This window comes from Ranitomeya imitator, chromosome 10, assembly GCF_032444005.1.
Source record: "Ranitomeya imitator isolate aRanImi1 chromosome 10, aRanImi1.pri, whole genome shotgun sequence".
Classification (NCBI taxonomy): domain Eukaryota; kingdom Metazoa; phylum Chordata; class Amphibia; order Anura; family Dendrobatidae; genus Ranitomeya; species Ranitomeya imitator.
Genome location: NC_091291.1, coordinates 140,484,114 through 140,500,076, shown reverse-complemented (window position 1 = coordinate 140,500,076; position 15,963 = coordinate 140,484,114). Strand labels below are relative to the sequence as shown.

The following is a 15,963-nucleotide window of genomic DNA, read 5'->3' as shown; positions in this document are numbered from 1 at the left end:
AGTAAGGGTACCGTCACACAGTGGCATTTTGATCGCTACGACGGCACGATCCGTGACGCTCCAGCATCGTAACAATATCGCTCCAGCGTCGTAGACTGCTGTCACACTTTGCAATGTACAACGCTGGAGCGATAATTTCATGACGTATGTCCGATGTAGAAGCTGTTGGTTACTATGTGCACATCGTATACAATATCGTGCACACCTTTGTTACACCATGCGATCATGCCGCCACAGCGGGACACTAGACGACGAAAGAAAGTTTCAAACGATCTGCTACGACGTACGATTCTCAGCGCAGGAGCGTGTCAGACACTGCAAGATCGTAACTATATCGCTGGAACGTCACGAATCGTGCCGTCGTAGCGATCAAAATGCCACTGTGTGACGGTACCCTAAGAAGCTTTCAAGTAGAAGTGTTAACAGTTTATTTAATTCAATTAACAAAATTCAAAGTTAATGAACAAAAGAGAAAAGTAAATGCTATCAGTATCTCGGGAACACCCGTTGTCTACATCATCATTATCTGGTGACCACCCATTGCCTCCATAATGAGTATCCGGTTGCTTCCATCGTCAGTGTCTGGTGACCAACTGTTGCCTCTATCATCAGTACTTAGTGACCGCCCCTCGCCTCCATCATCATTTAGTGACCAACCATTGCCGCCATCATCAGTATCTGGTGACCGCCCGTCGCCTCCATCATCAGTATTTGGTGACCGCCCGTCACCTCCATCATCGGTATCTGGTGCCCGCCTGTTGCCTCCATCATCGGTATCTGGTGCCCGCCTGTTGCCTCCATCATCGGTATCTGGTGCCCGCCTGTTGCCTCCATCATCAGTATCGGGTGACCGAACCTCCAGGATTCTTCGCTCTTAATTACATTGACTGGATGTTTGAGGTCATTGTCCTGCTGTTGAATAAATTTGTAGCCAATCGGATGCCTCCCTGAGGCATGTTGAAGGTACGTGTTTTTTGGCCACAATTCTGCCATGTAGACCATTTTTGGACAGACTTCACTGACCCATAGAGGGGTGAAGCTGGGTCTCACTGGTTGCTGCCAATCCTGAGCTGATTTCGAAGGGAAGTAAGCTTGTTGTGTCTTTCATCTGCTGAACTAACCCCTTAATGACCACCAATACGTCTTTTTACTGACCTGAGATATAGGAGAATATCATCCCCATACAGGTGACAATCCAGCGGCTGTCGGCTGTCCACAATAGCTGACAACTTGCTGCATCAGCCACGATCAGTGTTGGCACCGCCCATATCTGTTTAACCCCTTAGATGATGCTATCAATAACGACTATCTATATATATAATTGTCTAAGGGTTTTTCCGTCTGTCTGTCTGTCTTTCTGTCTGTCTGTCTGTCCTGGAAATCCCACGTCCCTGATTGGTCGATGCCGCCAGGCCTCGACCAATCAGCGACGGGCACAGTATCGACGTAGAAATCCCGCGTCTCTGATTGGTCAGCAACGGGCACAGCGACGATGATGTCATAATGGTTGCCATGGCGACGATGTCATAAAAGTTTCCTCGATCAATCAACGATGGACATAGTCTGCCGCGAATTCTGGAATCATCATTGTCCATATACTACGGGAACATGCATATTCTAGAATACCCGATGCGTTAGAATCGGGCCACAATCTAGTATCATATAAATGGTTAAAAGAGTGTGGGGGCTTCTTCTTTATCCCCATCGGCACCCTGAGATCAAGATTGTGTGGTCCTGATGTTTGCCATGGCAATTCACTGCAAAATAACGGTCTTATAGTCTGCCGTATATAGCGGCCTGTTCAGAAGTTAGCGACATTTAGGTGGTAAAAATACACTTTTTCATTCCTGTCATGCCACTCTGCATTCATTCCTGAAAATCACCAGAAGGGTTAATAAACTACCTGACAGCAGTTTTCAGTATGTCATGGGTGCTGTTTTTTAAACTTTTGGGGGTTTTCCAATATATAGGACCCCTAAAGTCACTTTAAACCTGGTTAAAGTAAAATAACATTTTACAAAGGGTGCTGATTTAAAGCAGGCATGAGGGAAATGTTATTAATGTTTTTGTGTGGTATGACTATCTGGATTAAAGGGATATTCAGGCAAATTTTGAAAATTCTTAATTTTTTTACATTCTTGTCAAATTTCTGATGTTTTGAATATCGACCTAAATTTACCATTATCATAAAGTATTATGTGCCACGAAAGAAAATTCTCAAATCACTGGGATTTGTTAAAGCGTTCCAGAGTTACTACATAAAATGACACTGGTCAGATTTTAAAAATGTGGCCCGGTCAGTAAGGGGTTAATTTTTTTTTTTTTGCTGACCACTCCACCTATGGTCCTTGAATATCTCATCTTGAAATCTTTGCCTGTAGAGACCTTGGTGATGTACTATAACTACAGTACCTTGTGGCTTGTTGCTGAGCTCCGTATTGCAATGGTTTGTGTCTTGAAACTGTCCTCCACAACCTCACCTTTGTGCAGATCTTGGCTGCTCCTCACCCAGTTTTAAGCCTCCTATACTGCCGTTTCTGTGTTAGTTCATCTAACACTTCTATTTTTTATACCGTTCCTATTGTGCAGCATTTTCTCCCCACTTGCCTAAAACTTTTGATCGGTGCTGTATATCTGATATATTTGTACCCACTTCAGGCAAAGAAGTTTCCCCTCTAATACTTTTCCATAGAAGACCTACTCTTAACTTTTGTAAACTTTTACTCTGCTAACAATTATTAGGATCCCTTATACCAAACCCTTCTGGTAACATGAACGAAAGTTTTGGCGGTCCTTGTCCTGTTGGTCACTATTGTCCTGCGGGCTCTGCTGCCCCAATTCCATGTCCATCTGGTAGTTTTGCTGACAGGTGAGTCGTGTTTGCGGTAAGTCTTGCCATTCAGTTACAATCGTTTTCATTATTCCTAATGATTTGTGCAAAGACATTATTTTCTGGCTTATTGGAATACAGACCTGTTGTATTCGTACTGGGATTATTAGTGCCCATATGAGCCCACGATCTAATCATCTGCTCAACAGGTCCAATCTAAGCATGGCGTCCCATTGTACACCTTGCCCCCCTGGACATTACTGCAGCTCTGTCGGCCTTGATGCCCCAAGTGGACTTTGCCTTGCTGGATACTACTGCTCCCTTGGGGTCTCCTCATTGGCTCCCACCTCAGAGTGTAAGATGGCGACCATTATAACAATGTGACGTTGTAGCGATAAATACATTGTTTGTTGCCCATTAGTTTATAGTTTATTTTTTTGCAAAACTCACAAAGAACTGAAAACTTATTTATTTGCTAAGTACATGATGTAATATTGGATTTGCAAGCAAAAATGAATATTATTTCTACTGGCTTTATGTCCCGACCAGTATTTGCAGGAGAAGGAGGTAGCTGCCCACGAGGTCATTACTGCCCAGCTGGAAGTCCCCATGCACACGTCTGTCCTGCAGGGACCTATAACAACCTCACTCATCAACCCGACTGCTTACCGTGTCCTGCTGGGTACTTCTGTGCGGAGAATACCAGTGATTATAACACCTTTCCGTGCCCAGCTGGGTTTTATTGCCCTGAAGGTATGAAATGATGGGTCCATTCGATGCTGAGATAGGAAGCGAGGAGGATACCTATTATGTGGATACTAACTGGAAGCATTTTTTAGTTATTTTATTGTGCGATGAAGGAGGCCTGGCAGATACTTCACCAGAAATTGTGAATCCATGCCCAGATCTTTGCTATTTCCTAAATGGCACCACGTGCCTCGACTTGGGTTTTAATGTAGTATATATCTTTACTTGAGAGAAGCAATACTTTGTGCACACTTGAGAGGTTTTTAATAAAATTGTTATTTTCGTGTAGAAAGGATTTGAGACAATCTGCACTGCAATCCAAAGACTGCCTTCTAGCAACAAACTATATAAAAAAAAAGAACTTATGTGGAGGAAGAATCTCTTCTCTCAAGAAAAAATATATTCTGACCTGACCCTAGATTATCACTGAAGTGAGAGAGATGATTTCTGGAGAGACAATAAGACCGTAAAACTTAAGCAGCAATAGATTTGTGATCTCATGAAAATGATTTTATTTTATACTTGTGGCAATAAGATTGAATGTCCAGCGCTGCCACGCGTAACTATTGCTGTAGCAGACTAACTGTAGCATTTGTAGCAACAATTCCTAATACTAATTTCATAAGACTACAGCAAAAAACAGATCCTGCAATGTAATATTTGTGTATGATTTATCATCCTTGCTGCCTGGCTTGCTGTGTGCAGTAGTCCGCCCTGCAGCATCTCACTTTAAACCATTACAGCGGAGAACAGATTTAGCTCCCTGCAGCTGCGAGTCTCTTTTTTTGCTCTCCCCAGGCAGTGTTCCTGAGCACATTCCTAATTACTAAATATTTTATTTAAATGTTCTTCTGTAATAAAAATCAATGAATTAATGTGTATACCAATAAAATGTAACAACAATCGGGGACATTAAAGCTTTAAATATTTAATCTCAGTATTGAATAATAATCACAGTGAGTAATAATGTGCGGGACGTTAAATAAGGCAGAATATGCATGGAAACTAAAGAAAGGAACGGCGGCTGTAAACGCCATTGTCCCAACGCCCCGGGTAATGGCCCTTCATGAATAATTTTGCTGCTCCCAAGCAGGGGGTCATCTGAGGGACTAATGGTTTTAATCTGTTTTTTTGATTCTTAGTAAAGAATAGTGACCTCCATATCATGAGCCTCAGTCCTGGTTTTATGTATATACATTTATCGTATCAAGTTCTGCAACTTTCTTATACTTTGGAGGAGGTGGAAGGGAGGGAATTCATCATGAGGAGACTTTTTGAAGTCCATTTTGTTGCGTTTTTGTCATACAGCATTTAATGATTTAGTGTTAAGTTTTCTGTCTAGAACTGATTTTTCACTTTTTATGCGTCACCGCTGGAGTGTGTTTTGACTCTGCAAAACCTCTTCTCTTGTCCGTACAGCGTTGCGGAATATGTTAACGTTATATAGGTGAAATACATAATAATAAAAGTACTTTTTTTTTTTTAAATGACATGCAGCAAATTTATTTTTCTTTTTTTTTCTTTTTTCTGTGTTTTTTTTTTTTTTTTTTTTGCTTGCTTTTCCCAACAGGAACGTGGTGAAAAAAAAAAGCTTTGATAGATTCACTCCTTTCAGTTTGCAATCATTTTTACTATACCAACTTTACATCAGTGAATAGAAGCAGTCTTCTTACCATCCAGTAGCCAAAAAAGCACCTAACAAGTCCTGGCCAGATTCATGGCTCATTACAGTGTATCGGTTCCCTGTCTTGTAGGATCTTCACAGTGTGGCTAGACTGTGGATGTAAACCATAATTACATTTACTGATTGCAAGCAGAGTTCTTGAAATTAGAAGATAATGGAAAACAACATATATTAGAAAGTTGCTAGCTTTTAATGTATGGATAAAACTGAAAATGTTCATGCCTTAATACTAATACAGTGATCTTTTTGGAAAATTTCAGGAACCCAGCACTCCTGTCAGTTCCCCTGTCCTCGTGGCTACTATAATCCTGACCCTCGGTCACACAGTATCGATAGCTGTCTGCCTTGTATCTCAGGGCATTACTGTGGGGCAGAAGGACTGAGCACCGTATCTGGAAAGTGTGACCCCGGTGAGTGCGAATTTCCTACCATTTTGCTTCTGCAGAGTGTGTAAGACCTTCACCTAGTTAGCAACCACACAAATCTGTCTGCTCCAGCCTCCGCTCCAGCTTATGTTAGAAATTGTTAAGGGGTTGTACACCGTAGAGAGGGAGATGGGGGAAGAATTCACGTAATATGGCATGGCAACTGTCTCTGGCTGTAGATGCAGAGAAAAGCACATGATCCTTCATGAGTTGTATAAGAGGAAATCAGTCCAGGAATGAAGCCATGCTGATACATGAGATCTAGTGAAGACAGACATTACTTCCAGCATGTATGACTGGGTGGGAACATGTCCACAAATTAAAAGTCTGAAACTATGAAACGAAGCTGCAAACCACCTGTCATGAGCAATTAAGCTTTACCTAAAGGTAGCCACTAACACATGGAAAAATGTGTCCATAGCCTATAAGTAAAATAAGGGCTGACTGCAGACCTTCATGTTCTTACAATTACATTAGTTACTACACAAAGCTGTAGGAATAGGATCGCTGTGGATCTTTTAACCTGAAGCCCTGTAACCACTGCTACATCTGTACTTCAAGGAATATTGGGGGATGTGTACAATGTGTTGTCTACTTCTCTTTAGGTTGGTTTTGTGTTTTTGCTGCTTGGACTCCGCAGCCATTTGATCTGGATAATTACACCAGTGCAAACTGCTTGTGTCCTGCCACCTCCACTGGAGGAAAGTGCCTGCCTAGCTTTTACTGTCCGGAGGGCGCCACTGAGCCGATATCCTGTCCTCCTGGGTATTACTGTGAGAATGCGGGTGAGAAAAATGATTATGTGAAAGAAAAACGTAGACATTAAAATAAATCTATCATCCAGTCCTCTTCACACACAGCAGAGATGAGGCACATACATAGAAAACAATTTACTGAGTGGAGCACAAAGCAAAAGTATCTGAGGGGAGCGTGTTGATTTTTTGAGTTTTGGGCCTTTTTTATTATACAGAACAGACCAAAAGTTTGGACACACCTTCTCATTTAAAGATTTTTCTGTATTTTCATGACTATGAAAATTGTACATTCCCACTGAAGGCATCAAAACTATGAATGAACACATGTGGAATTATATACTTAACAAAAAAGTGTGAAACAACTGAAATTATGTCTTATATTCTAGGTTCTTCAAAGTAGCCACCTTTTGCTTTGATGACTGCTTTGTATACTCTTGGCATTCTCTTGATGAGCTTCAAGAGGTAGTCACCGGGAATGGTTCTCACTTCACAGGTGTACCGTGTCAGGTTTAATAAGTGGATGAAGTCTGGTGGATACACAGATGATAGTCCTACTGAATAGACTGTTAGAATTTGTATTATGGCAAGAAAAAAGCAGCTTAGTAAAGAAAAACGAGTGGCCATCATTACTTTAAGAAATGAAGGTCAGTCAGTCCGAAAAATTGGGAAAACTTTGAAAGTGTCCCCAAGTGCAGTGGCAAAAACCATCAAGCGCTACAAAGAAACTGGCTCACACGAGGACCGCCCCAGGAAAGGAAGACAAAGAGTCACCTCTGCTTCTGAGGATAAGTTTATCTGAGTCACAAGCCTCAGAAATCGCAGGTTAACAGCAGCTCACATTAGAGACCAGGTCAACGTCACTCAGAGTTCTAGCAGCAGACACATCTCTATAACAACTGTTAAGAGGAGACTTTGTGCAGCCGGCCTTCATGGTAAAATAGCTGCTAGGAAACCACTGCTAAGGACAGGCAACAAACAGAAGAGACTTGTTTGGGCTAAAGAACACAAGGAATGGACATTAATCCAGTGGAAATCTGTGCTTTGGTCTGATGAGCCCAAATTTGAGATCTTTGGTTCCAACCACCGTGTTTTTGTGCGACGCAGAAAAGGTGAACGGATGGACTCTACATGCCTGGTTCCCACCGTGAAGCATGGAGGAGGAGGTGTGATGGTGTGGAGGGGCTTTGCTGGTGACACTGTTGGGGATTTATTCAAAATTGAAGGCATACTGAACCAGCATGGCTACCACAGCATCTTGCAGCGGCATGCTATTCCATCCGGTTTGCAATTAGTTCGACCATCATTTATTTTTCAACAGGACAATGACCCCAAACACACCTCCAGGCTGTGTAAGGGTTATTTGACCAAGAAGGAGAGTGATGGGGTGCTATGCCAGATGACCTGGCCTCCAGTCACCAGACCTGAACCCAATCGAGATGTTTTGGGGTGAGCTGGACCGCAGAGTGAAGGCAAAAGGTCCAACAAGTGCTAAGCATCTCTGGGAACTCCTTCAAGATTGTTGGAAGACCATTCCCGGTGACTACCTCTTGAAGCTCACGAAGAGAATGCCAAGAGTGTGCAAAGCAGTCACCAAAGCAAAAGGTGGCTACTTTGAAGAACCTAGAATATAAGACATAATTTCAGTTGTTTCACACTTTTTTGTTAAGTATATACTTCCACATGTGTTAATTCAGTTTTGGTGCCTTCAGCGTGAATGTACAATTTTCATAGTCATGAAAATACAGAAAAATCTTTAAATGAGAAGGTGTGTCCAAACTATTGGGCTGTACTGTATGTCTATATTTATTGTAATCTCTTCTAAAGTTTTTTTTTTCAATGGCCAAGCCCTTTACGCTGGAGGCCATCATTATCTAATAAATTGTCTTGCATGTGGCCATCTAGTCTCCTACAGCATGAGCCATCCTCCATCTCATCTAGTCACCCACTGCATGAGCCACCCTCCGTCTCACCTGGTCACCCAGAGAATGAAGGACCCTCTGTCTCACCTGGTCACCTAAAACATGAGCCACTCTCTGTCTCACCTAGTCACCTATAGCATGAGCCACCCTCCATCTCACCTAGTCACCCACAGCATGAAGGACCCTCCATCTCAACTAGTCACCCACAGCATGAAGGACCCTCCATCTCAACTAGTTACCCACAGAATGAAGGACCCTCCATTTCATCTAGTCACGCACAGCATGAAGGACCATCCATCTCACCTAGTCACCCACAACATGAAAGACCCTCCATCTCACCTAGTCACCCACAACATGAAAGACCCTCCATCTCACCTAGTCACCCACAACATGAAAGACCCTCCATCTCACCTAGTCACCCACAACATGAAAGACCCTCCATCTCACCTAGTCACCCACAACATGAAAGACCCTCCATCTCACCTAGTCAACCACAGCATGAAAGACCCTCCATCTCACCTAGTCACCCACAGCATGAAGGACCTTCCATCTCACCTAGTCACCCACAGCATGAAGGACCCTCCATCTCACCTAGTTACCCACAGAATGAAGGACCCTCCGTCTCACCTAGTCACCCACAGAATGAAGGACCCTCCGTCTCACCTAGTCACCCACAGCATGAAGGACCCTCCATCTCACCTAGTCACCCACAGAATGAAGGACCCTCCGTCTCACCTAGTCACCCAGAGAATGAAGGACCCTTCATCTGTCGTTCTTCCTAACAGTCGGGTACAGTGAGCCCATTCTCTCTTTATACTGATGCACAATTGGTTTATCTAAGGCTGTAGAGTAAAATATCAAAACTTGATGGGAGGTGTAGTAATCAGAACCATTACTGACAGAGGCAATGTCCAACTGTTTCTAGTTTTCTCTCCACATAGCTCTGCATGTACTAAATTACCAATCCTGAGCTTCCCTCGTACAAGTCTTTAAAAACATTAATTCAATTTATTCTTGCAATCGTATTTTATCCATGCTGTTATTATGACTTTTCCTTACTTTGTGCCATATTCCAGGCCTCGCTGCTCCATCTGGTGAATGCGCTGCTGGTTTCTATTGCACGGGTAGGGCCAAGACTTCCAAACCCACTGATGCCCTGCAGGGAAATATCTGTCCTCCTGGGACATTTTGTCGTAGGTCCATTAGTTTCTACTATTTTGCTACCCAGTTCCTTGTCTATCTGTTCATCATCTTTTTTTGTACTTGTAGCAAATGGTTCCCAGCATCCACAGCTCTGTCCGGCAGGCACATTTTCAGCAGATTACAGCTTAGGAAGTGTCTCTGAGTGTAAGCCGTGTCCTCCGGGGCTGTACTGCAGTGGATCTGGCATTGTGTCCCCGACAGGACAGTGTCCAGAAGGTACCATCCAAAGAAAACATAAGATCTGATGTCTTTTACACCATTTTTGCATTTCTGTCCTATTTCTTGCTGCTTCGTTTTGTCTGTATAATAGTTTTCTTGGTGCACCAGATTTCATGTTCATCTCTTTTTGCAGGTTATTATTGTCCTGAAGGGCAGACACAGCCTGATAGGTTACCATGTCCCTCAGGGCATCGATGTACAGCAGGGAGCTCAAAGCCTTTACCTTGTGAGTCTGGATTTTACCAAAATGAAGAAACGCAAACCACGTGCCAGATCTGTGAAGCAGGTAGACCTAAACCCAGGAAACCGATATGGAGGCCATAACGTTTAAAGCGGGGTGTCCAGGGCTTTTATGTCAATTTCTTATCGATAGGATAGGTCATCAATATCTTGATCTCGTTGCGACACCCAGTACATCCGCTGATCAGCTTTTGCTGATGCCAATGGTGGTTGGAAGGGCTTAGTTACGGAGCGTGGGGTGCTGGTATCATACCCCAACCGGTCAGATATTTTTATAAAATATATAGAAAATTTCCGGATAACCCCTTTAAGTCATAGATCTGCAGAATACGGCTGTTTTGAGATGATAATCTGGATTTTAGAAAAATAAAAAATTGCACCACTTGTCTTCCATATGATATTAATAGAGAATTTATTAGTGAGAGCAATTTGAAAGGGAGTTTGCAACTATTTTATGGGTTTTTTTCTGAGCTGACTGATGGCCACATGAAAGTTGAGCTGAACTTTGTTGTGGTCATAAATCAGCTGAGATCAGACAAAGAAAGATCAAAGAGTTACAAACTCTCCATCAGAACAAGCCCACTGCCAGATCCTCAGTAACTCGTTCTGCACCCAGCAATGTGCTGGGAAACAAAGTCCATAAAAGCAAATGGTGCAATACTTTTATTCAAACTCTTTCAACAATTTTTATGCCCAAAATAGATTTTCGTTACTTAAATGCATTGCCTCCAAAGGTGTCCATATATTTTATAAGTTCTGCAACTCTCAATTATACTTTGTTTCAACGTATCAACATTTTAGAGGTCTCTGCTTGCTGTCAGTTTATTTTCAGAGGCAGTAAATCTTTGTGGCCGGTTTTCACCACAACTGAGAAGTGGATACAATGCATCAGACAGATAAACAGCCTGAACTCCGGACTGATACATTGTGACAAAGCATCAGAGATTTAGAAAACTGCTGCTGATGTATTTAGCTGACAAAACATTGTCTAGACTGGATATACAGTGGGGCAAAAAAGTATTTAGTCAGTCAGCAATAGTGCAAGTTTCACCACTTAAAAAGATGAGAGGCGTCTGTAATTTACATCATAGGTAGACCTCAACTATGGGAGACAAACTGAGAAAAAAAAATCCTGAAAATCACATTGTCTGTTTTTTTAACATTTTATTTGCATATTATGGTGGAAAATAAGTATTTGGTCAGAAACAAACAATCAAGATTTCTGGCTCTCACAGACCTGTAACTTCTTCTTTAAGAGTCTCCTCTTTCCTCCTCTCATTACCTGTAGTAATGGCACCTGTTTAAACTTGTTATCAGTATAAAAAGACACCTGTGCACACCCTCAAACAGTCTGACTCCAAACTCCACTATGGTGAAGACCAAAGAGCTGTCAAAGGACACCAGAAACAAAATTGTAGCCCTGCACCAGGCTGGGAAGACTGAATCTGCAATAGCCAACCAGCTTGGAGTGAAGAAATCAACAGTGGGAGCAATAATTAGAAAATGGAAGACATACAAGACCACTGATAATCTCCCTCGATCTGGGGCTCCACGCAAAATCCCACCCCGTGGGGTCAGAATGATCACAAGAACGGTGAGCAAAAATCCCAGAACCACGCGGGGGGACCTAGTGAATGAACTGCAGAGAGCTGGGACCAATGTAACAAGGCCTACCATAAGTAACACACTACGCCACCATGGACTCAGATCCTTCAGTGCCAGACGTGTCCCACTGCTTAAGCCAGTACATGTCCGGGCCCGTCTGAAGTTTGCTAGAGAGCATTTGGATGATCCAGAGGAGTTTTGGGAGAATGTCGTATGGTCTGATGAAACCAAACTGGAACTGTTTGGTAGAAACACAACTTGTCGTGTTTGGAGGAAAAAGAATACTGAGTTGCATCCATCAAACACCATACCTACTGTAAAGCATGGTGGTGGAAACATCATGCTTTGGGGCTGTTTCTCTGCAAAGGGGCCAGGACGACTGATCCGGGTACATGAAAGAATGAATGGGGCCATGTATCGTGAGATTTTTAGTGCAAACCTCCTTCCATCAGCAAGGGCATTGAAGATGAAATGTGGATGGGTCTTTCAAAATGACAATGATCCAAAGCACACCGCCAGGGCAATGAAGGAGTGGCTTCGTAAGAAGCATTTCAAGGTCCTGGAGTGGCCTAGCCAGTCTCCAGATCTAAACCCTATAGAAAACCTTTGGAGGGAGTTGAAAGTCCGTGTTGCCAAGCGAAAAGCCAAAAACATCACTGCTCTAGAGGAGATCTGCATGGAGGAATGGGCCAACATACCAACAACAGTGTGTGGCAACCTTGTGAAGACTTACAGAAAATGTTTGACCTCTGTCATTGCCAACAAAGGATATATTACAAAGTATTGAGATGAAATTTTGTTTCTGACCAAATACTTATTTTCCACCATAATATGCAAATAAAATGTTAAAAAAACAGACAATGTGATTTTCTGGACTTTTTTTTCTCAGTTTGTCTCCCATAGTTGAGGTCTACCTATGATGTAAATTACAGACGCCTCTCATCTTTTTAAATGGTGGAACTTGCACTATTGCTGACTGACTAAATACTTTTTTGCCCCACTGTAAATGTATCCACCTCTCAGGTGATGGTAGGATGAGAAACCAAAACACATAGTAAATAAGAAAAGTTAGAGTTTATTTTTTAGTTTTTTTTTTTATTAAAGCAGGCAAAACATTTTTTTTGTTTGTGTCCTATTTGCTGTGTACCTCAGGATTCTTCTGTGAGCGGAGGGAGCTTCCTGTCAGTGACTACACACAGTTCATTTGCCCACAAGGGTATTTTTGCCCTTTGGGTACACAGTTTGGTATTCAGCACAGCTGTCCAGAAGGATCCTATGGACCCAGGCAAGGCCTGTCCAGCATCGGGGATTGTCTACTGTGTCCACCAGGGAAATTTTGTAAAGGATCTGGACAAGCAGCTCCTACAGGTAAAGTTCTATATTACGTGAACCATCACTATAAAGTCACCATTGTCGTATACATACAGTATATACCTCATATTGTAACATGTCTTGTAGGGAACTGTTCCTCTGGGTACTGGTGTAAGGAAGGGGCGGCAGATGAATATCCACAGGATGGGCTTTCTGGTGACATTTGCCCTCCAGGACATTATTGCCCAGAAGGTCTGGATCATGATAGGTAATACACATACTATCTGATAATGGCACATTTTATTATGAGTTCTGTATTTTGTTACTAGGGACAGGATCACCACAGCCCTGTCCTGCCGGCACCTGGACAGACGCAGAAGGTCTGGGAAATAGACACGACTGCAGACCCTGTCCTGGGGGGACATTTTGCAATAGTTCTGGTCTTTCCTTTCCGTCAGGGCTGTGTGCACCAGGGTGAGTTTGACACTTCTTCTTTTCTATCTCCTATGGTATGTTTATATCGGCAGATATTCTGTAATATTTTTTTTTTTGCAGGATATAGTCTGGTATTGTATTACACCAGCAGCAAAAAGTGTGAGATGTTATCAAATCTCATCCATGTTATTTTATGTTCTGAATATTCACTGTAGATTTATTCTTTGCAATTCATAGGTTAAAATCTGCTGCAAATTCAAATAAATATCCATTACAAATATGTGTGCGATGTGCAGATTTTGCTGTGGATTTCCCTCTGAACTTCAATGAAAAGATGCTGCAGAAAATCCATTGTAGAAAGTTTGTCTGCTGTCATTTAAATTACTTAAGTAAATTAAATTAACTTCTTACAGAATTGCTTTTAGCATGTTTGGGCAAAGATTGGCTCTTCAAAGTACTCATGTTCTACATACAATATGCTGCTCCTGAAATGCACTGCAGATGTATGTTATGATATGTAAAAAGAGGATTTTTTGCACTTGTAATAACAGCCCTTTCTCAGAGACTTCATTGGAGGACACGGGAAACCATGGATGTATGCTGCTGCCACCAGGAGGCTGACACTAAAAATTACACCCATGGTTTTCTGTGTCCACCAATGAAGCAGCAGATATATTGGGTTTAATTTTCTTTCAATTTCAGGTATTACTGTTCAGGTGGAGCTGAAATATCAACCCCAGTGGATGGTTTGTCAGGAGGTCTTTGCCCCCCCGGACACTTTTGCCTATCTGGATCATCTATTCCTATCTTGTGCTCTCCTGGCTCTTACATGATACGGAGCGGAGCAACTGAATGTGATGTGTGTCCAGCTGGTAAATACTGTGTTCCAGGAATGAGCCCTCAACCGTGTCCTAGAGGTAAGATGAAGATCAGGATCAGCAGAATAGTGAGCTCAGCTCTGGGGTATAATGCAGGAGGTAACTCAGGATCAGTAATGTATGTACACAGTGACTGCACCAGCAGAATAGTGAGTGCAGCTCTGGAGTATAATACAGGATGTAACTCAGGATCAGTAATGTATGTACACAGTGACTGCACCAGCAGAATAGTGAGTGCAGCTCTGGGGTATAATACAGGATGTAACTCAGTATCAGTAATGTAATGTATGTGCACAGTGACTGCACCAGCAGAATAGTGAGTGCAGCTCTGGAGTATAATACAGTTGTAACTCAGGATCAGTAATGTAATGCATGTACACAGTGACTGCACCAGCAGAATAGTGAGTGCAGCTCTGGAGTATAATACAGGATGTAAGTCGGTCAGTAATGTATGTACACAGTGACTGCACCAGCAGAATAGTGAGTGCAGCTCTGGAGTATAATACAGGATGTAACTCAGGATCAGTAATGTATGTACACAGTGACTGCACCAGCAGAATAGTGAGCGCAGCTCTGGAGTATAATACAGGATGTAACTCCGGATCAGTAATGTAATGTATGTACACCGTGACTGCACCAGCAGAATAGTGAGTGCAGCTCTGGAGTATAATACAAGATGTAACTGAGGATCAGTATGGAATAAGCAATATATTTAATAACTTATTTAGACACAATACACCAATATATAAACTATAAAATTATTCTTTAAAGTCTTTAAAGTAGACTTCAATAAGGTGTTAATATTTTTGCTGTTTTAGGATTTTATTGTCCCCAGAGGACCAGCTTGGATTGGAAGCCTTGTCCGCCAGGGTCCTACAGCTCCGATCTCGGCCTCAGTGATGCTTCTGGCTGCAGATTGTGTGATGGAGGCAAATACTGCCCGTTATATAACTCCACCACGGTGAATGGAGATTGTGCAGAGGGATATTATTGTATATCTGGAGCTCAGCGACCGGATCAGGAAGAAGAAATTATAGGTAATGTTGGATATAACTTAAGGTCACCGCTCCTATCAAGATGATGCAGCATTCCTACCTTTTTTCAGAATATTAACATTGCCTTGTCATATAATTAGGATCAGCTGGTCCTTGTCCACCCGGTCACTTCTGTCCTCGAGGCAGTGTGGCTCCAACACCTTGTCCGATCGGCACCTTCAGCTCCAGAATAAAGTTGCTCTTAGAGGTAGGAAATAATAATGATGGAAATGATTTATAAAGCCTGTTATAATTGTGAAACCTAAGATGGAAATAGAAAACGTATCACAAGATAAAATAAATAGAATAAATATGTTAGTAAGAAAGTAAATGCAGCATTTGTCTCATAGGCTGAATGTTCTCCATGTGCTGCCGGACATCACTGCGACTCTCCTGGCCTTGTGCTGCCCGCTGGCCCATGTTCTGAGGGTTTCTATTGTATCTTATCAGCTATATCGCCACACCTCTTCTCAGTTAGCTCTATGGGCGGTCCGTGCCCATCAGGTACTGCCCACATGCATGTCACATGTAAATGTAATAATAATAATGATCTTTATTTTTATATAGCGCTAGCATATTCCACAGCGCTTTACAGTTTGCACACATTAGCATCGCTGTCCCCAATGGTGCTCACAATCTAAATTCCCTATCAGTATGTCTTTGGAATATAGGAGAAAA

The 15,963-nt window shown here is 42.4% G+C and overlaps 1 protein-coding gene across 1 annotated transcript in view; it reads left to right on the top strand.

Annotated features, from left to right (window-relative positions):
- The first annotated feature begins 3,342 nt into the window (after nucleotides 1-3,342).
- Nucleotides 3,343-15,963, top strand: part of LOC138652264 (uncharacterized protein K04H4.2-like) — a 33,219-nt gene continuing 20,598 nt past the window's right edge. Inside the window, exons 1-14 of the mRNA XM_069743032.1 lie at nucleotides 3,343-3,583; nucleotides 5,522-5,671; nucleotides 6,292-6,471; nucleotides 9,437-9,553; nucleotides 9,630-9,779; nucleotides 9,916-10,068; nucleotides 12,886-12,995; nucleotides 13,086-13,190; nucleotides 13,268-13,412; nucleotides 13,494-13,584; nucleotides 14,076-14,290; nucleotides 15,070-15,288; nucleotides 15,387-15,493; nucleotides 15,636-15,789. Of these exons, the coding sequence (XP_069599133.1) occupies nucleotides 3,343-3,583; nucleotides 5,522-5,671; nucleotides 6,292-6,471; nucleotides 9,437-9,553; nucleotides 9,630-9,779; nucleotides 9,916-10,068; nucleotides 12,886-12,995; nucleotides 13,086-13,190; nucleotides 13,268-13,412; nucleotides 13,494-13,584; nucleotides 14,076-14,290; nucleotides 15,070-15,288; nucleotides 15,387-15,493; nucleotides 15,636-15,789 (2,137 nt within the window). The remainder of the gene's footprint in view (nucleotides 3,584-5,521; nucleotides 5,672-6,291; nucleotides 6,472-9,436; nucleotides 9,554-9,629; nucleotides 9,780-9,915; nucleotides 10,069-12,885; nucleotides 12,996-13,085; nucleotides 13,191-13,267; nucleotides 13,413-13,493; nucleotides 13,585-14,075; nucleotides 14,291-15,069; nucleotides 15,289-15,386; nucleotides 15,494-15,635; nucleotides 15,790-15,963) is intronic.